This window comes from Giraffa tippelskirchi, chromosome 2 (genome assembly GCF_054371585.1).
Source record: "Giraffa tippelskirchi isolate mGirTip1 chromosome 2, T2T-mGirTip1v1.2.pri, whole genome shotgun sequence".
Classification (NCBI taxonomy): Eukaryota; Metazoa; Chordata; class Mammalia; order Artiodactyla; family Giraffidae; genus Giraffa; species Giraffa tippelskirchi.
Genome location: NC_137276.1, coordinates 25956377 through 25978413, shown reverse-complemented (window position 1 = coordinate 25978413; position 22037 = coordinate 25956377). Strand labels below are relative to the sequence as shown.

The window sequence follows — 22037 nt, the reverse complement described above, 5'->3', positions numbered from 1 at the left end:
TCATTACAAGAGATGCCCTTTCAAGTTTGTCTTCTAGGCTCTGAGTTAAGAACTTTTCAATTCCTCATTCTTTCATTTCCATGTCTGACTCCGTTTCATGCCTTTAATACAGCAGTAATGACTGCTGTTGCCACTTAAGTCCAGACCCACATTAACTCAAAGCCAGGTGACTAGGTGGTCTCCTATTGGTTCTCTCAGGCTTCAATCACTAACCCTTTCAAAATCCTTCCTACCAAATCCTACGCTGCCCAGCACAAAAGGTGTTCCATGTATATAACTAAATGCTGAGGTCACATCCATTCTAACGCTGAAAGAGTAATTCGGAAATACTAATGTCGTCTTTACTCTTCCATAGCTCATTGGGCTTCTCACTATTCACTTTCTACCATCACATCACCTCCATGAGAAAATAGGTCGGAAAGCATCATTTCATTCTACATATTATTCAGTTAAGGTCCTGAGGTTAACTGAAGTCTTAAGGTGCTGGAGAACATACCCAGTACAGGGCTCTTACATCAGAACTAGGGAGCAGGCTTTCAACCTGCCCTCATACTCTTTTAAAAAAGTAAGAGCACCTAGCAATCCCCTAAGGCTCACCCCTGGATTTCCGATACGATAGGTCCAGGTGGGCCCGGGAGTACACATATGAAATGGGTCTTTCGCCCTATGGTGATGCAGGCGACCTGGGGGCCGCACCCTAGGAAGCAGCAGCGAACTAGTTGACTTCACAAAAGGTCTCCAGCCGCCCACCTCCGCCGCCACCAATGCCCACGCTCCGGGCTGACCCATCTCTGTTGCCGTCCGCCTGCCCCACCCAACAAGCCCGGGTCGGCTGCGGGCGGACTTCAGTCGGATGTAGACCCGGGCGCTGATGTGCCAGGACCAGCCACTATTCGGCTTCCACTTTGACCAGCCACAAACCCGTCGGGATACAAGATTCCGGTACCCAGGACCCTGTAACGCGGCCGCCCATTAGCTCAGCTCTGCACCGCTCGGCTGGAGCGCTTCCAAAGGCTTGGAGGATTGGTGAAGCTCCGGGCGCCGCGGCCAATTGGGGGATAGAGTCGCGTTCCAAGGGGCGGGTTCCGCCTGGGCCCCGCCAGTCTCTGCGACCTATTCCCCCCAATCTCCCCCCCCCACCCCCGCTCCGTATCCGGTTCCGTCTGCCGCGCGCCGGGAGGTGTCTCGGGGACTTCTGTCATTTTGCCTGCACAGGGTGGGTTGCCGGGGCCTGCGTAGCATTTGAAGGGGAGAGGGGTTTGAGGTCAATTCTGAATCTTGAGATTTTTCACGAATTTGGAGACCCAGAATGGGATTGCCGATTTTTAATTTTGTGTAACACTTTTAGACGAAAGCCCAACTGTCTTCACCAAAGTTTCATCAATGATTTTAACATCAAAAAAAAAAAAAAAAAAAGCTATTCTGAGAATAAGAAACAGGTCTTTAAAGCGAATACCTTTAACTTAACGGGGGGAAATGTTGTCTATTTTCTGATTTGACTAAGACAAGTAAAGATGACCCCATATCACTGATTGTCAGCCCTGCATTGGGTACCGCTATTTTAGCTACATTGTAGGGACCTAGGTTGGGAAGATCCCCTGGAGGAGCGCATGGCAATCCACTCCAGTATTCTTGCCTGAAGAAGCCCATGGAGATAGAAGCCTGGTGGACTACAGTCCATGGGGTCACAAAGAGTCGGACACTACTGAGCGACTAAGCACAGCACAGCACAGGGCACTGGCAGTCGGGGGCATTTGGTCCCCAGGAATGTTCTGTCTTGTCAGAACTATGGGTCTTCCATGTTACGTTCAAATAATAAAAATAGTAGCTATTCTTGAATGCTTAATAGGTAATAGAGCGATCCTAGGTAATACAGGCTTGTCATCCACTGTCTGAATTAATTCTCCCCAAACCACATGATGTATTGGTGCCACTGGCTTGGAATTACACATGAGAACACTAAGGCATAGAAAGTTGCAATATGTCCAGGGTCACCCAGCTAATAAATGCTGAAAAGGAGATTCAAATCCAGCCTGAACTCTTATAGTCATTCAGATCGTTCTGAAAATAAGAATATACCTCTGCCCCAGACTCTTCACTCATCAACTTTTAGGTTTTAGACAGTGAGCTGGAAGAGGACTGTATCCACCTTTTTGACACACTGCTATTATGCCTGGGCTATATCAGAAGTGTTGACATTCCTTTTCGAAACCCAGTGTGTTTTGTTTGATTTTATAAATGTTTGATTTTGGCTTATTTTAGGATCTGCCATTGCTTATTCAAGTGGAAAACAATTTATTTTTGATCCCATAAGTTATAGAATAGTGATATGAAAGGAGAATCAAGTACTTAGAAAGTCTCCTTTGACCCTGCCCCATTGGAAAGAGGACGCTTCTCCCACTGACAACTTTAGTAATCTTATTTAATGTCCCAGAGACATTAGAACACAAGATTCTCTATGATCCTAACTTCTTGGAAACAAGTCCTAAATCTAGGCCCATTTGAGAAAGAGCCTTTTCCCTTACTTGTCTAACTCTTTGAACTTGGTGAACAATAGTGGGACTCTCAGTAACATAATCTGTCATGTAAATCAAGCTTCTGAAATATTAAGAAGAATGTCTTCCAAGTTCTTTCACTATCCGAGATTAGTATGACAAAACAATTTTGAAAAATTGCAAAATGCAAACCCCATTTCCTCTCCTCAAAACAGAGACTCATATTAATAGAGTGAAAAGATTATTTCTGTGGTGGCACTTTTTTTCCTAGAAAGCTTAAGACATCTTCACCCAGGACTGAAGATCTCCACATTTTCAAAACAGATCCGATCATATTTCAGGTCTCTGGAAACCAATTTGCAGTAGGTTTAATGTAGCCTAATTACCATTTATTCCTTGCTTGAGTGACTCAGTATTAAAGAGGTGTAAACATGATATAATAACAAACAAGGGAAATTTGCAAAGAGGATTTCCAAGAGGTACTTACTAAGTCTCAAAGAGAAAATAGGGTTAAACTTAAATGTCATAATTAAAATCTTTCTGGGGTAACCATATTGTTCAGTGGTAAGATTAAAAACTGAAATGTAACTTGCAGCATTCAACCCATTCAATTGTTGTTAAATAGGTAACTGGTGAAATAAGCATTCTGAGTTAAACTTTAATTCTGATGTGCAAGGCAAAGCTCAATTGCAGTGCATTTTATCTTTTTGGATATAAAATCAGAATGTACTATACTATTAAAAATGTGTCCTTATTCACTAGGATTAATCATTAATTTTGAAGTAGACTAAACTCTTACTATACTGAGGATAGCCACCTGAACAATTTCATCTGATACTCAAAACCCATCAAGTAGGTACTTAGTGTTCTCATTTTACAGGTGAGGAAGATGAAGATCAAAGAGGTTAGATAGCTTGCCTAAGTGCCAAGGTCAGGGTTTCAATATAATGCCAAGTGAGAACCTTGACATAATATTCCTTCCCTTCAGAGGAAGAACATTCCATCCTTTGTCCATTTTCCCCTGACTACATCAAATAGAACTTCACCCCATGACTTGCCATATATTAATACAAGTATAGAGTTGAACCTTGAACAACATGGGTTTGATTTGCAAGGGTCCATGTATACGTGAATTTTTTTCACTGAACACATGCTACAGTACTACATGGTCTGCAGTTGGTCGAATCTGCAGAAGCACAGATGTAAAGGGCTGACAATGGTGGACCAGTGCCCTGAAATCGCTACTTTTTCAAGGGTCAGCTGTATTTTTAATAAACAGTATTTACCAGCTCTCAGAGTTGGTTTGATTGAAAAGTTGGGGATAAGGAGACACAACATGAAAATACATTGTCTTCTAGTGTAGTAGAAAGGTGGACCCAGGAACCTTTTACTTTTCAAATGGAATCCTCAGTTTGGTTGCTAATTCAGTCATCATCAGTGTATACCAGGGATGGGCAAACTAAAGCCAGTGGGTCAAGTTGAGCCCACTGCTCACTTCTGTGCAGTTCAAGAGCTAAGAATAGTTAGGGAAAACATTTCAGTGAAGAATTATGATTTGTAACATGTGAAAACTATGTGAAATTCAGCAAGAGTGAGTCCTAATGTAAACTGTAGACTTTGGGTGATAATGATGTTTCAATATAGATCCATTGATTGTAAGAAGTGTACTACCCTGATGCTGGGTGTTGATGGGAAGGCTATGCATGTGTGGGGATAGGGTGGTCGGAAACTTCTCTATATTCTGCTAAATTTTGCTGTGAACCTGCTCTAAAAATTAGTCTGTTAAAATATACCTGTATATAGAATTCAAATTTAGTATTCATAAATAGTGGTTTATTGGAACATAGCCATGCCCATTTATTTATATATTATCTGTGGCTATTTTCACTTTACAAGGGTAGAGTTGAGTAGCTGAGACAAGATGGCTTGAGAAGCCTAAAATGTTTACTGTCTTGACCTTAACAGAAGAAGTTTGCCCGTCTCTGGTATAGATTAAGATTCTAGATGGAGTGACTTGCCCTGGAAATCAAACTTCCAGACTTCATAAGCCTCCTTCCACCTCTTACTAGTTATCAGGCTTTTGACAACTGACTTAATCTTGCTAGCCTCAGTTTACTTGTCTTTTTAAATGAGGTAAGAAGAGAACCCTTGTAGGATTATTTTAAGGATTTAGTGAGTTAATACACATAAAGCATTAAATAAATGTTAGTATAATTTACCTTGAGTTTAGAGAGTTTGACATTCCTCATATGGCCTTTCTCTTTAGAATCTGTTTATATGAAAGTTAACTATTTGAAATACTATACTTCCTTTATGTGAGTGTCACATTTACCTGATCAGGAGTCATTTCCTTGTCTACCAGAAGCTCTCACATGACATGGATATATTGACTGTTTCTTTTTTACACACCAGTCAGTTCATTTCAGTTCAGTCACTCAGTCATGTCTGACTCTTTGCGACCCCGTGGACTGCAACATGCCAGGCCTCCCTGTCCATCACCAACTCCCAGAGTTTACTCAAACTCATGTTTATTAAGTCGGTGATGCCATCCAACCATCTCATCCTCTGTTGTCCCCTTCTCCTCCTGCCTTCAATCTTTCCCAGCATCAGGGTCTTTTCCAGTGAGTCAGTTCTTCACATCAAGTGGCCACAGTATTGGAGTTTCAGCTTTAGCATCAGTCCTTCCAATGAATATTCAGGACTGATCTCCTTTAGGATTGACTAGTTTGATCTCCTTGCAATCCAAGGGATTCTCAAGAATCTTCTCCAACACCGCAGTTCAACAGCATCAATTCTTTGGCACTCAGCTTTCTTTATAGTCCAACTCTCACATCCATACATGACCACTGGAAAAACCATAGCCTTGACTAGACGGACTTTTGTTGGCAAAGTAATGTCTCTGCTTTTTAATATGCTATCTAGGTTTCTCATAGCTTTCTTCCAAGGAGCAAGTGTTTTTTAATTTCATGGCTTCAGTCACCATCTGCAGTGATTTTGGAGCCCAAGAAAAATAAATTCTGTCACTGTTTCCATTGTTCCCCCATCTATTTGCCACAAAGTAATGGGACCGGATGCAACAATCTTCATTTTTTGAATGCTGAGTTTTAAGCCAGCTTTTTCACTCTCCTCTTTTACTTTTATCAGGAGGCTCTTTAGTTCTTCTTTGCTTTCTGCCATAAGGGTGGTGTCATCTGCATATCTGAGGTTATTGATATTTCTCCCAGCAATCTTGATTCCAGCTCGTGCTTCATCCAGGCTGGCATTTCGCATGATGTACTATGCATATAAGTTAAATAAGCAGGGTGACAATATACAGCCTTTACGTATTCCTTTCCCAACTTGGAACCAGTCCATTGTTCCATGTCCGGTTCTGTTTGTACGCCAGTTTGTACTTTTTGATTAAAATTAATTCCAGAACAGTAGTTACCCTATTAGTTTCTCTGTTTTCAAAACTGTCAGTGTGGCAAGTCAAGAACCAATTTGTCTTTTCCAGTGCCAAGTTTCTTGCTGACATATATGCATTTTCTTTTCAGAGAACATTTATTCATACACCCCCCCCCAATTCTTATAAAGTGACAACAGCTTGCTGTATCTCACATGAAACCACTCAGAGTGACTTAACAAAGAATGCAGTTGAGTCACTATTCTAAATATTTTCAAAGATTCTTATTCAGTAGAAAAAAATGTTAACACTGTTAGCCAAGAATTTCTGAATAGATTGGAATTCCAAAGACCAAAGGTGGCCATTCATAAGCTATACAGTTAAGTTCTGTGATTTTCATTAAAAAAAAAAGATATTTAGATTCAGCTAACATTTGTTGAGCAGCTATATCTGTTTTTGGATTTATGTCCTTTCCTCTCCCTACTGTTATCAGCTTTAGAGGTCAAGTCAACGACCCAGACTTTGGACTTAGAAAGTTCTTCAACCATAATAGCTGATCACTTTGGGGAAATAATTTGATTTTCTGAGATTATTTTCTAACTTGTAAAATAGGAATAATAATAGTAATAGCTGGCTGCGTAGTTGTGGGAATCAAATAAGGTCATCCATGGAAATCATTTAGTCACTGTGAGTGTAAAATATATTTCTTTCCTTCTTTACCTGTCAACCCCATAAAATGCATTTAGAAGCAATTCCCATTTCAGCTCTAACCTGTAAAAAATAAAAGAATTATCTTTCCACCTGCTAAACTTCAGGATCTCAGCTTCTTCAGTTCAGTTCAGTTCAGTCACTCAGTCGTGTCCAACTCTTTGCGACCCCATGAACCGCAGCACGCCAGGCCTCCCTGTCTATCACCAACTCCTGGAGTCTACCCAAACTCATGTCCATTGAGTCGGTGATGCCATCCAACCATCTCATCCTCTGTCGTCCCCTTCTCCTCCAGCCCTCAATCTTTCCCAGCATCAGGGTCTTTTCCAGTGAGTCAGCTCTTCGCATCAGGTGGCCAAAGTATTGGAGTTTGAACTTCAACATCAGTCCTTCCAATGAACACCCAGGACTGATCTCCTTTAGGATGGGCTGGTTGGATCTCCTTGCAGTCCAGGGGACTCTCAAGAGTCTTCTCCAACACCACAGTTCAAAAGCATCAATTCTTCGGCACTCAGCTTTCTTTATAGTCCAACTCTCACATCCATACATGACTACTGGAAAAACCATAGCCTTGACTAGACGGACCTTTGTTGGCAAAGTAATGTCTCTGCTTTTTAATATGCTCTCTAGGTTGGTCGTAACTTTCCTTCCAAGGAGTAAGCATCTTTTAATTTCATGGCTGCAATCACCATCTGCAGTGATTTAGGGTCAGAGCAAAGGCTAGTTATCCCTTTTATCTCATGTAGATGGAAGAGCTATCCAAGTGACCTCCGTATTGCTGGGCTGTTGGCAGTATGTTTTTGGTAATTAAAAAGGGTCTGCTCTGAAATGTGTACTGGGAGTTGAAGAGAGCGCACAGATTTGTCTCTGCTTCTAGATACCTTGTTTCCTATTCATTACCAGTTTTTCATAACTTGAGTAAAATCTCATAAATAAGGCTGGAACTAGAGTAGTGAGGACATAAAATTAAAGGAGACACTTTAGGGTCGTGCAAGATCTTAACGCTAAGTTTTTCTTATCTGCTAGATGATGAAAAAGTTTGGCCTTATTTTGTAATTTATTTAATTTATTTATTTAGTCTGTACTGGGCCTTCATTGCTGCATAGGTAGCAAGCGGGGGTTTACTCTTTAGTTGCTGTGCCTGGGCTTCTCATCGATGTGACTCAGTAGTTGTGGTTCCCAGGCTCTAGAGCACAGGCTTAATGGTGGTGGTGCATGGTCTCAGTTGCTTCTGGGCATATGGGATCTTCCCTGATCAGAGATCCAAATCCTGTCCCATTGAGCCATCACGGAAATCCTTGGCCTTATTTTAAGATAAAGTACACTCATGTACAGAGTATGGCCAGGAGGGAGGGCTTAGCATGAGAAAGAGAACGTTAGTGTCACCCCGGTCAATTTGTATTAAACTCCCTTGGAATAAGTGGAATTCACATGCCCATTCTTCACAGATTCTTGATGCAGAGAAAAGACCGCGCAGGATGTGACTTCAAAGCAAGGGGTACTTCTCAGGTTTGTTTTTCCCACTCCTGCTACGCTGGCTTCTGAATCTGGGGCTCTGTCTCCTCAGGTTGAATTATCTTAGCTGCCGTCCTGGATCACTTCCCCACTTCCCCACGGGCCTGTTGCTCCAAAGTTGCATTTGGGGCCCGCGGGGCGCGCCGGAACGCCGCTCTCCTTGGAGCCTGCGCCGGCGGCAGCAAGCCGCACGGCAAAGACTGTGAGCGTTGGTCGCTGCGCAGACGCCGGGAGAGCATGACTGACGACGCGACCAGGACCTTGGGGAAAGGTGAGTCCTCCTGACAGTTGTCCGCGGGCTGGGGGTGCCGGGTGGCTGGATGTTGGCTCTGGAGAGGAGATTTCCGGTCCTTGGCTCGCAGACCAGCGCGGCGGCGAGGAGGATCGCGGTTTCTCCGCAAAAAAGCCACGTGCAAGAAAAAAAGGTGTCCTCTCTGGGGCCCGGGAGGCGGAGGCCCGCGGCCCTCGTGGGGTCCTGGGGAGGTGAATGAGCCCCTCTCTACACAGGGCTAATACGCCTCCCCGCCCCACCTCCACCCGCAGGAAGCATCCCCCCAGGGCCGGTCCCTGAAGGCATAATCCGCCTCTACAGCATGAGGTTCTGTCCCTACGCTCACAGGACGCGCCTGGTCCTCCGGGCCAAAGGCATCAGGTGAGCGGCGGGAGGCCCCATAGGCGCGCCGCTTAGGTGTCACAGGCTCTCTGTCACTTCTGAGACGAAGTCAATAAACGGTTTGCAGAGGGCAGGTGGGTTCTTGAGTGGGCCATCCTGAAATGCAGAATCAGGTCTCTGCAGGAAACCGTTAGGACCACTCGGAGTAAACTGAATGATGGCTCTGGTGAGCTGGGTTTCTTCCCTAAAGTTTGTGAAAGAGGGGACCCCGGAGGCTACCGAGGCCTTCTCTGACAGCTCCATGAAATGCAGCCCAGACCCCACCCCCCAGGTTTATTCAGGTCAGTTCTGTTCCCTTTATTGCACTAACAACATTTCCTTACTTATCTGTTTTTCCTCCACACTCCCCAGTCTCACTTCTATTGCCCCTCCCCCAACACCCGCACACCCACACTCACACACACACTCTCACACACACTGTCTCTCTCACACACAAACACACAAATGTATGTTCTTGAAGGAGGGACTTTGACTTTCTTATTCATGGGCTAGATGAGAACATGGCCAATAATAGGCACTTAAAACTATTTTTTGAATGAATGAACAAATAGTTCCAAACAAAGAAATAGAAAGGACTGCTATCAAGAGGTTTCCCACACACCTGAAAAATGGGTGCATACGGGTCATAGAAGGAATTTTGCAAGACTAGCTCCTGCAAAGGAGGTCTGGATTTTGAAAGCAGAGCAACTTTACTGTAAGGGGAGAGGCTGCACAGAGCCAGCTCAAAGCTGAAGTGTTACTCCAGCCTCCAATATGTATTATTAGGGAATGACTTCAGAGTTATGGACTTCAGAGTTATAGAGATGCAGAGACTATTACAGAGACGTTTTTTAGAAAAAAAAAAATTATGTAATTCTGCTCTGTGGAGTGTCTATGGCTTTTTTCCAGGTTCTTCCCTCTTGCTCAATTCTAGTTGGCCTAAAGTTTACTTAAAAAAAAAAAAACAACACAATAAATTGATGTTTTACCCACAGTGATGAAGTGGCAGCTTGAGAATTGATGGAAATCCTTCTTTAGGGCAGGCTTTCTCACCCTCGGCACTGCTGACATTTGGGGCAGATGATTCTTGGCTTTGTGTGTTTGGTGAGGGGGTGGAGCTGTCCTGTGTGTTGTTTGGATATCTTGCAGTGTCCCTGGCCTCTGCCCATTAGATGCCAGTAGAATCCCCCTCCTTCCAGTTGTGGCAAACAGAAAAATGTCTCCAGATATCAGATTTGTACTTTCAGACTTTAAAATGTACTGAAATCTGTGGTGCTGTGGTTAAGCTTGTGAGCTCTGAGTCAGACTGCCTGGCCTCCCGTCTTGGCTCTGCTACTTCCTGGTGGGTGATATTGGGCAAGAGATTGAACCACAAGGAGCCTTATTTCTCAGAAGGGATGTGTTAAATGATTTCTTTGCCTTCCCTTGTTTGCACCTCATCATGATTCCCCAGTTTACCTCATGGGAATCATGGAGAACGAATGGGATAAGGCATAGAAAACATCGAACACATCCTACTGCTGAAAAGAAGAATGATGTTGTTATGAACTTTTCTTTGTACAAACCTTGATTTAAAAAACTTGTTGCAAATTTTAATTTTATAGACTGATTGTTTCCGCTTTCAAGATGAGTGTCTGGGGACTTCCCTGGCAGTCCAATGGTTAAGACTCTGTACTTGCACTGCACGGGGCACAGGTTTGATCCCTGGTCTAGAAACTAAGATCTCACATGGGGTCTTTGTGCACTTCGGAAAAAAAAAAAAAAGATGAGTATCTGCCTATTCCTCTCATTTTTGTTCTGTCCTGTTTTCCCTTTGCTTTATAAGGCATGAAATTATCAACATTAACTTGAGAAACAAGCCTGAATGGTACTTTACAAAGCATCCTTTTGGCCAAATTCCTGTCCTGGAGAACAGCAAATGTCAACTGATCTACGAATCTGTCATCGCTTGTGAGTACCTGGATGATGCTTACCCTGGAAGGAAGCTGTACCCATATGACCCTTATGAGCGAGCTCGCCAAAAGATGTTATTGGAGCTATTCTATAAGGTATATCCATTTAAAAAAACAAAAACACTTAACACTTTATTTTACTTTGTATGTCTTTCTCAAACTCCAATCCATTTTAAAAGTCAAATCATTGGTGGAATTGATTTGTTTTAATACCTGTGTGTGCCTTAGGAGGATAACTGGTGTGGAATTATAGTAAAGCTGTGACCTCTGATATTAAAGGTTAAAGTCTTTGCCAATAGCTACTTTTCCAGTGGAACTAAGCAATCTTAAGAGTTATGATTATGGCATAGTTATGATTGTGTAACTTGAGACAAGAAATATTGAAAGAGTGGAAAACTGGTAATACTTTGAAGGAACTATTTCCAAGGTCTCAAGCGAAAAAAATATCGGGGTGTGAAAAAGGTAATGCACAGAAGGAGATTGCCCTTTATGGGGAACAAGAATGCAACTGTCCAGGAAATATGAAGAAGAGAGAAAAGGGGACAACTGTTGATACTGGGAGAGAATGTGATGGAGAAATTTTATGATAGTCTTTTTTTAAAAGAAAAAAAATGACTCAATGATATTAGTGACTGATGTCTACTGAGCACTAACGATGTGCCAAGCACTGTTCTAACTATTTTATAAAGGTTAATCTGTTTAATCCTCATCGCTGCCCTTTAAGGTGGGTACTATTCTTGTGTCCATTCTTCAGATGAGAACACTAAGGCTTAAAGAAGGTAAATGCCGCACCTAGGATTGTATGGAAATAGCTGAACAAGTAAGGAGTATGGTATAGAGTGATAGTATGGAAATAGCTGAACAAGTAAGGAGTAGCAGAGAGCCCCCTTTAAAGCACCTTGTTCACCAGTGTGCTGTGACAAGTGGATTCCTGAAACCACAGAGATCGCCATCAGGTGGCACTGTTGACAGAGTGACAGAGCTCTGGCTGTATTGTCAGGCAGAGCAGGAGCATGGAGTGCCCTCGGACTTCTCTGCTCAGAACCTGTGTCCTCCGATCAGGTCCCACATTTGACCAAGGAGTGTCTGGTAGCATTGAGATGCGGGAGAGACTGCTCGGATCTGAAGCTGGCCCTGCGTCAGGAGTTCTGCAACCTGGAAGAGGTAAAAATGGGGCCCTCTCCTGGCCAGATGTGGATAAAGTGATACAGGTCCACACCCTGGTCACCCTGACACCCTCCGCTTTCACAGACTTACATACTTTTCCTGTCAGACTTTGATAAGTTCAACTACTAGTCATTTGACTTGGTACTTGCGCTCCAGTAACCTCCTCTGGAATTTTTCTTGAAAATCTGGCTAGGGGTAGGAGAGGGCATGTGATGAATTTGTTCCTTTCCCAGAATCACCACATTCCTGACCTATCTCTGCACGGATTCTGTAGCTTCTACTTCTGAGTCCAAGGTCAACATTGGTTAAAGATTCTGTTTGGGTTCTAGTATTGATTAAAAAAATTGTGAAGGTTTATTCTTTCACACACATACACACAAACCTAGAGGTACAGTAGTATAGGGCCGTTTTGATGGCTTCTTTATGAAGTTACCAGGGACTGAGGTTTTTTTTCTCTCTTCCTGTTCTGTCATTTTCAGTGCGAGGCTTACATCTTCAAAATAACAAAACAGCTGCTGGAACTTCAGCTATCACATCCAAGTTCCAGGTTACAGAAAGGACAACAGAAAGGAAAAAACTGGCAAAAGGCCATACTCCTTTTAAGGCTTTCCTTGAAGTTCTATCCAATGATTACTTAAATTTCATTGACCAGAACTTAGTCATTGAGTTATAAGTATCTGCAGGGGAGGCTGGGAAATTTAATCTCTTAGCTGGGACCACCTTGCATAATATCAGAGTTCTGTAATTAAGAAGGAAGGGGGAGAGACTTCCCTGGTGGTGCAGTGGCTAAAACTCCACGCTTCCAATACAGAGGGCTCAGGTTCTATCCCTGATCAGGGAACTAGATCCCACATGCCACAGTTAAAAATATCTCACATGCCACAACTAAGACATGCACAGCCAAATAAATAAATAAATGTTAAAAAAAAGAAGAAGAAGAAGAAGAAGAGGGAAGTTTCTATGGGTAATCAAGGAGCAATCTCTGTTCCCAGATCCTCTGTGTATCTAGCAATAATAGGGCTACTTACCCTGTATCTCTCTTATAGTCTGGAAGGTGGTCCTTTGACTTCCTTTATCTTTGTTCTAGAAACTGATAAATTCCCCTATGGGTGGGTTGTAATTCTTTGGCAGCCAAGGAACACTATTTTTATCCCCTTAAAAGAAGGCTGATTACTAATATTCTTCCATCTGACCTTTGTGAAGTGGAAGCTGCTAAATTTATTTACAGTTCCAGCTGCCTGTCTTAGATTTATATAGTTTCAGCATTTATGGATTCAGCATTATGTGTAAGAAATGTCAGCCTTTGGTCCTGAGAACACAGACTGCGGTCTTAACTCTGAGGAGGCAAGTAGGATGAGGTGGAAAGAGTCTTAGATCCTAGGCTTGGCTTTATGGGATTCCAGAACCTTCATCAAGGTTCTGGACCTCTCTGTGCCTTCATTTCCACATTCACAGAATGAAAGAGTCTTTTAAAAGGTGTGTTCACAAGTTTTGCAGGAGGACTGCCCAGTGAGAGAAGGTCTGGTAGGTGGTTTTAGACCCTGCTTCAGCCAGACCAGCCCTGCTTTCAACACTGTGTTTAACAAGACATCTAATAAGCTTGAATTTGAGGAGGGAGGGGGACCTTGCTTTCAAAAAGAAGTTTGATAGCTCTTGCCCATGGAGAATTTTTATGGTCTTTATTTTCAAAGATTAGCTGAACTGATTTTATCATGTCTGGTTACCTCTTACAGTTAAATGCTGGGCCAGGGAAAGGAGCCTTGAAACAAAATCTTTTAAATTCAAAGATAATTGAAAACATACATTGACCTATCTTCTTCCTACTCTGCATTTGAATGATGGATGAACTTTGAAAATTACAGATTGCTAAGTAAACGTGTAATATTACAATGGAGGCACAGTTCCTTAGTTTGGGTTCTTCCAGGGAAGTGAACCTGTATTTTCGTGCCGGGCATGAGGCTAAAGTTGCTTTGCATACGTCCTCTTATTTAATCTTGCCAACGACCCTCTCAGATATAATAAGTAGCATCAGTGAAACTCTGGTTAGTTAAGGGCTAGCCAGGGCTAATTAAGAACCACTGAGTATGCAGTATTGTTCCAGATTTGAACTGGTTTTTGTCCCATAGAATGTTAGTAGGAATTATAACTACAACACAGGTAATATCAGAATCTGAAAGATGCCCGCTGAGCTTGAATTATTTGATACATTCCTCTGGATACCAGTATATTGACTCTAGGAGATTCTAGTGAAATTGAAACTTGTCAGAATAATTCTAATAGAGATGTTTTCTCTCTATTAATAGAGATGATGTGTACAATTTTTTTCTCCACGGTTTTGTACAATCAGGCTTTTCTGTGAGTTGAAAATATCTTAAATATCTATGGGCTGTCTTGAGTGATAAGCAACTCAAGAGACCAGTATGTAATATTCCATGTTATCTGCAAGCAAACAGCTTAGTTTAAGTTGGCAACCTTATACTCGAACGTTTTCTTCTTTTTAAATAAATACCCTGTTTGACTTTTACATTTTTCTTTTAAGCAAGTATCATCAAAATCGAAGGTTTATTTGTGCTTGTTATATAACCATATTTTTCCATGTTATTTTTATAGTTCTTTGAGATACACTTTTTGTTGTTCAGTTGCTTAGTTGTGTCTGACTCTTTGCGACCCCATGGACTGCAGAGGCTGGACTTCCCTGTCCTTCATTATCTCCCTGAATTTGCTCAAACTCATGTCCATTGAGTCAGTGATGCCATCCAACCATCTCATCCTCTGTCACCCTCTTCTCCTCCTGCCTTCAATCTTTCCCAGCATCAGGGTCTTTTCCAATGAGCTGGCTCTTCGCAGCAGGTGGCCAAAGTATTGGAGCTTTGACACCATCCTTCCAATGAATATTCAGGGTTGATTTCTTTTAAGATTAACTGGTTTTATCTCCTTGAAGCCCAAGGGACTCTCAAGAGTCTTCTCCAGCACCACAGTTTTAAAGCATCAATTCTTCAGTGCTCAGCCATAAAGATATTCCAACTCAATCTATACATGACTACTGGAAAAACCATAGCTTTGACTATATGGACCTTTGTCACCAAAGTGATGTCTCTGCTTTTTAATATGCTATCTAGGTTTGTCATAGAGTTTCTTCCAAGGAGCAAACATCTTTTAAGTTCATGGCTGCCGTCACCGTCCACAGTGATTTCGGGGCCCAAGAAAATAAAGTCTGTCACCGTTTCCATTTTTTCCCCCATCTATTTACCATGAAGTTATGGGACTGGATGCCATGATCTTAGTTTTTTGAATGTTGAATTTTAAACCAGCTTTTCCACTCTCTTCTTTCACCTTCATCAAGAGTCTCTTTAGTTCCTCTTCACTTTCTGCCATTAGGGTGGTGTTATCATCTGCATATCTGAGGTTATATGCTAACATGTAAATAAAGGCCTAGAAAAATGTCTGGAGAGATGCACATCAGACTCCTGCTGGTGCCTACTACTGGAAGGGGATTAGCCCGGGGGTGGGAAAGAAAAGTGGTTAAGAGCAAGGATAAGAAGGGAGATCCTTTGCCTTCTATACTGTTTTCTATGTTTGAATTTTTTTTTTAAATAATGAGAACAGTGTTCTGTATTACATGTGTAATTATTAAAGATGGGAAAAATCACTTTTCATTCTGCATAATTTTCCATATGCATAAGCCAGAGTTATGTATCCAGCACAATCATTAGGGTTATTTAGATTGTTTCAGTTGCTTATCATTATTAATGATGCCTCCCAGAAACAGCAGCTCCTTTGCAAAAAAAGCCCTTTCTCTGTTTTAAAATATGTCCTTAGGCCAGACTTCCAGGAACAGAATTAACAGATCAAAGGGTATGACCATTTTTAGAAGCTAGAGCTGGATGTTGCTAAATTGCTTCCCCCAAGGCTTGTGCTGTATACCCCCTACCCTCCATGTGTCGAAAATGCCCTTTGAACCAATCCCTTTTCACTGTTGGGAGATTTCATTTAAAAAGATACTTGCCTGTCTTGAGAAACAGTAGTTTCTCATGGTTGCTTTAATGTATATTTCTTTGATTGATAGTGAGGTGGTATATTTTCCCCAAAGTATTCCATTTCTTTGTGTTTTATTTGTGAAAATGGTCTGCTACCCATCTGTTTGTCAAGATCTTCCTGATTGTCCTTGTTAAATTTTTTAAGACTTCTTTATATGTAAAGGATATTGGCCTGTTTTTAAGATACATTGTTTTGTTTTAACTTTTTGTCATTTTTGTACATACAGAAATTTAACATTAAAAATATTGTGCTATCTTTCCTGTTGTGATTTCTTCCACTGCTTTTGTACATAGGAAATCCTTTCCCCCTTCAGAAATTTGATAATATGCTTTCATATTTTCATCTACCACCCATCACTTTAAAGATATTTGACTTGTCAAGCCTTGCCCCACTAGCTTTCTCCCCCTATTATCTTACAAATATATTGCAACAAAAAGAATTAAACCTATGAAAGGGATTCCAGGATAGAATTTTCAGGGTGGTCCTTTGATCACCTGCCAAATGTTGACAGGTTGCATTCTGAATCTTCACAGGAAACTCCTGGTTGTAAGTGGTGACCAGCAGAAGCGGCATGCTTGGCACAGACCCTGCTTCTCAGGCTTCTTTCCAGAGAAGTGGGTTTTATCTATACTCTAAGTTTGTTCTGTATCCTTGGTTTGTTTTAAAGGGAATCCGTTAATCTTCATTAGCTCAGCCTCAGCTATAGTATGTCAGTGGAGCAGGTACCTGAAATTTGAAATCTTGAGAATCTCCTCTTATCTTGTATGAACTCAAAAGATAACTGCCCTGGAGTGGATTATTTCTGCTTCTGGTTAGGGTCTGCATTGCTGATGTGACAGCAGGTGGCTTTGTGTATTTTATAGGAGGGGGCCGGTTCTGCTTCATAAGAACTGTTTCCATCAAGAAAAACCACTTCCTTCCTCCTCCAGCCAGGCCAGAGCCAGCACACTGTCCTGGTTAGAGCCAGGAGACTTCTCTGTGTGCAGGGCAGGTGGTGCATTAAGATCACAAGTGCAGTTATTGATGCTGCACTTGAGCGCCCAAGACTTTAGACTGAAGATTCTTAGGATGTCTGGTTTGAGGAAGTCTGGGCTTCTCTTTGTAATCTTGCTCGTCACAAAAAATTTTGCAGATTTCCTTTTCCTCCTTGGGGAACCTCTTGGCTGGAGAGCCTTGGCCAGTGAGCCTCGCCACGTTGGCCACCAGGGGGAGCCCAGCGCGCTTCTTCCTTCTACATGCGCTCTAGCAGGAATCTCTTTTTGTCCGCCTGGGGGAGCCCAAGAGGCCTTCGAGGCAGATGAGCGACCCTTCCAGGGTTCAAGTTCAGGGGTGCAAACAGCTACTCACGTGTGACCAACCAGTCTCTCCCTCTTCATTTGCATGCTCATTCCTTTTTCCGAGTCACATCCAGAAGCAAAAGAAGGATCTGTAGTCATTTTTCAGTGAATTGGAGAACAGAGAAATTTTAAAAACAGAGTTTTCTACTATTCCAGAACGTCAAATGGCTTTTTCCTAAAATAGCTCAAGTCTTAATCTGAATGGAAGATGAGTTAACACATTAAGGAAATCCCAGGTCTTGAAGCTAGAGGCTCAGTTCCTTCCCCAGGCCATGTGTGGCCTTCTGGGAATGCCTAGGGCCTTGGCGGAAAGTATCTTCTCTAAGAAGGCCATCTTGAAGGACAGTATTTCTGAAAATGAGGGAGTCCATTGCGAGAAAAGTTATTCAACATTAAGAATGACCAGTATCACTGTATGTGACAGGTGGGTGACAGAAATACCGCAAAACAGAGTTTTGATTTGTTTTTTTTAAAAAGACATTGGCTATTAACATAGCCACGGCTCAGTGGGTGAGGCAAAGCTGAAGCTTCCTGTTCTGATGACAGAACATTTAGGAAAGATAAGACATAGGACATTAAGACTGTCAGTTTATTTTACCTCTGACTGTCCTAAAATTCGTCAAAATATGGGAGTTGGACCATAAAGAAGACGAGTGCCAAAGAATTGATGCTTTAGAACTGTGATGCCGGAGAAGACTCTTGAGAGTCCCTTAGACAGCAAGGAGATAAAACCAGTTAATCCTAAAGGAAATCAGCCCTGAATATCCATTGGAAAGACTGATGCTGAAGCTGAAGCTCCAATCCTTTGGCTACCTGATGCCAAGAGCCAACTCATTGGAAAAGACTCTAATGCTGGCAAAGATTGAGGGCAAGAGGAGAAGGTGGCAAGAGGATGAGATGGTTGGGTGGCATCACTGATTCAGTGGACATTAGTTTGAGCAAACTCCAGGAGATAGTGAAGGACAGGGAAGCCTGGTGTGCTGTAGTCTGTGGGGTCGCAAACAGTTGGATATGACTGAGGGACTGAACAACAACAAAAGGGACTTAGTTTAAACTGAGAATACAGAAGAACTATTTTAAGTCAAGTTGCCTGAAGACTTTCTTATCCATGGAATGAGACAGGAAGGAGAGAATTTTGAAAAGCTCTTTTGCCATGATTGTATCTCACCTCTAAGTTAGTTGCCTGACTGAGAGAGAATGCGAAAGAGGAAGATTGTAAGGAGGGGGTGGGGGGAGTCCTCACAGGGACTCTCAAAGCTGGGCCAGTCCTTGGCAGAAGGAAGGAGGCTTTCAGGGTTTGCTGATTCTGAGCTTGTTGCTGATACTTACATTTAAAGAACAGACAAAGAATTCACAAGAGACTTGGGAAAGCCTCTGTGATTACAATCCTCATACATACATATTTGAAGTGACTGACACAGGGTTGACACTAGTCTGGGACTTAGGAGAATGGTGTCTTTGTCTTGGCTCTGGCACTAACCAGAGAGCCCTCTTACTTCCCTGGGATGGAGTTTCCTTCTCTCTAAGCAAGAGTCTCTTCCACACAGGAGACAAGAATCAGCTCACCAGCGTGCTTTCCTCTCTGTTTGAACTGCCAGGAAACTCAAGTCAAATTCAAAGCTTTATTTATTAAGGAACTCTGCAGGAACCTTGGCTTGATATCTTGAGACCATTTTCCTTCCTTATTTTGACCTTATGTTCTAACTTTTATTTTTCCCTTTCTTAGAATGTTATGATTTTTCATAGTTAATATTTTAGTGTACACATTTTTGTACCCTGCACCTCCAATCCTTTGTCTAGTGAGCATGGTATAAATAAATGGAAAAATGGAAGGGGAGTTATACTAGATGAATCCAGGGGCCCTTCCAGTACTGAAGTTTTGTGATTCTCAGGGGACAAGTCATTTTACATGTCTGGAATGTCTCAGGTTTTCAGAGAAGGGAGCTCTCTTACTGAAGGTCCTAAAGATGATAATAAGCTTCCAAAGAGGCCTGACCAGGATGTGCCCCTGGGTCACTGTGATGTGTCTGTAGAGAAGCCAGCACTTTGAGTTGGTTTATAGGAAGACTGCTTTTCTACTGGAATGTTTAGACTCGCTCTGTATGAAATCTGGTGGAGAAAGGCCTGTCTGAGGCAGGGCTTAAGAATCTGCAGCTGTATCAAGAACTCCAAGGAATTTTGATGTCACACTTGGATTTAAGAAAGTCTGAGGGAATGTGTAAATGTATCACAGGGGCAGGGGAGAGGCTGGCAGAAGACATCAATTTCATCCACATACTTATCTTGACTTTTTATTGTAATAAACACCTTGATAGAGGACAGACTTCTTTGATAAATAGAAGTAAAGCAGTTTTGATGGTTCCTAATGTCTGAATGAATAAGCGTACCATTCTGTTAACAAAAATTGATTGCATCTATATGATCATATGTATTCAAAGACATACTCCTACTTTGAGTAAACGAAAGGTTTTAAAATATACTAAATAAACATCAATTACTTAGCAGTTATTCATTTTCAAAATATCTCATCACCTCAACGAAAGACTTATCATGGGTTCTAATAAATGTCCATATATGGTCTGTTTTGACAAGGACTTTCTCAAGAGCATCTCTGCTCTGTAAAGCGGAAGAGTTATATAAAAGTTCCAGAGTCGGTTAGTTGAGATTCAGTTCTGATTTGTGCCATGAAGGCCAATAATAAGCTGGACAGATACATTTCAAAGCCAATGATAAAAGTTTGGGTAATTATTATCTGATCCTGACCATAAGGAAGGTTTAGGGCTTTCTGGAATTCATAAAAACTGGATGTTTCTTTTCCTTATAAATCAGGTCTTATTACATATGATTGAAAATAGCCTCTTTTAAATTTTCATTGGCCAGGTTCTACCATTTTAGTACTGTCTTCTTCAAACAAAATGATGCCACCTAACATTATTTCAGATTAGTCAGGGGGACTCCTCTATGCCATGCTGGGAAGTAATGAAGACATAGACTTTAGGGTACCAAGATTTGCTTTCTCCTCTGAGAAGGGTGGTGGCGAAGGATTTTCTTTCTGTAGATGTAACCTCTGGAGGTCTCTGTGAGTTTTCATCATGAGAGCTCATGTTTATTCGTGCATGATTCCATCATTCCTTACCATAACCTCTAAGATGGGCACTAACATTACCACCATTATACAAGTTATACAAGTGAGAACACTGATGAGAAGGTGAGTAAATTGTCTGGGTTCCATGTTGAATGAGAGGCAGAACCCAGGAGAGGACCAGGTCTGCCAGCCCCAGAGTTCGTTCTTAACTCCACCCCCTAGACTACCTCATAGAAGCAACAAGCTGGCTTGAAAGGTAAAGAATCAAGCCTGAGAGATAGAAAGTTTGAAATGTAGGTAAAGGATATGTGCTCAATTGCTCAGTTGTGTCCAACTCTTTGTGGCCCCATGGACTGCAGCACACCAGGCTCCTCTGTCCATAGAATTTTCCAGGCAAGAATACTAGAATGGGTTGCCATTCCCTACTCCAGGGGGTCTTCCTGACTCAAGGATCGAAATCATGTCTCTTTCGTCTCCTGCATTGGCAGGTGGATTCTTTATCACTAGTGCCACCTAGGAAGCCCAGATAAAGGATATAGGGATCTAGATCTTTTGCTACAGGGAAGTATTTAATTGATTATGAGTTATGTGGGTCAAAGAGAGTCTTTTGTTTGACTTAACTAGATAACTGGCATCATACTTTTCTCAATGGGAAGAGCTGGCCCAACAATAACCTCTGCTAAGTACTATTGCTTTTTAAATTTTCAAGTACCTCCCCGCCCGCCCCACCACCCCCCCCCCCACCACCACCACCCCCACTGTCTTTGGCTATCTCTCTGTCAAGAGTTTATCTGTTTTCTTTTTTTTTTTTTATTTTTTATTTTTTTTTTTTTTATTTTTTTAATAAATTTATTTATTTTAGTTGGGGGCTAATTACTTTACAATATTGTAATAGTTTTTGCCATACATTGACATGAATCAGCCATGGGTTTACATGTGTTCCCCTTCCCGGACCCCCCACCCACCTCCCTCCCCATCCCATCCTTCTGGATCATCCCATTGCCCCGGCCCTGAGCCCTTGTCACATGCATCGAACATGGAATGGTGCTCTGTTTCACATATGACAATACACATGTCTCAATGCCATTCTCCCAGAACGTCCCACCCTCACCTTCTCCCTCAGAGTCCATAAAATTGTTCCATGCGTCTGTGTCTCTTATTCTGTCTCGCATATAGGGTTATCGTTACCATCTTTCAAATTCCATATATATGCATTAGTATACTGTATTGTTGTTTTTCTTTCTGGCTTACTTCACTCTGTATAATGGGCTCCAGTTTCATCCATCTCAGTAGAACCGATTCAAATGTATTTTTTTTAATAGCTGAGTAATATTCCATTGTGTATATGTACCACAGCTTCCTTATCCATTCGTCTGCTGATGGACATCTAGGTTGCTTCCATGTCCTGGCTATTGTAAACAGTGCTGCGATGAACATTGGGGTACACGCGTCTCTTTCAATTCTGGTCTCCTCGGTGTATATGCCCAGCAGTGGGATTGCTGGGTCATATGGCAGTTCTATTCCCAGTTTTTTAAGGAATCTCCACACTGTTCTCCATAGTGGCTGTACTAGTTTGCATTCCCACCAACAGTGTAAGAGGGTTCCCTTTTCTCCACACCCTCTCCAGCATTTATTGCTTGTAGACTTTTGGATAGCAGCCATTCTGACTGGTGTGAAATGATACCTCATTGAGGTTTTGATTTGCA

The 22037-nt window shown here is 42.1% G+C and overlaps 1 protein-coding gene across 5 annotated transcripts in view; it reads left to right on the top strand.

Annotated features, from left to right (window-relative positions):
• Positions 1-777: 777 nt before the first annotated feature.
• The window catches only part of GSTO2 (glutathione S-transferase omega 2), a 28124-nt gene continuing 6864 nt past the window's right edge, over positions 778-22037 (top strand). The window contains exons 1-5 of one of the 5 annotated variants that reach the window (XM_081543268.1): positions 778-942; positions 8153-8371; positions 8644-8752; positions 10578-10800; positions 11767-11868. In XM_081543268.1, the coding sequence (XP_081399394.1) occupies positions 8338-8371; positions 8644-8752; positions 10578-10800; positions 11767-11868 (468 nt within the window). In that variant the 5' untranslated portion in view covers positions 778-942; positions 8153-8337. Of the gene's footprint in view, positions 1217-8033; positions 8372-8643; positions 8753-10577; positions 10801-11766; positions 11869-22037 lie in introns of all 5 variants that reach the window. The other 4 variants (XM_081543276.1, XM_081543285.1, XM_081543262.1 and 1 more) reach the window with 4 other exon arrangements.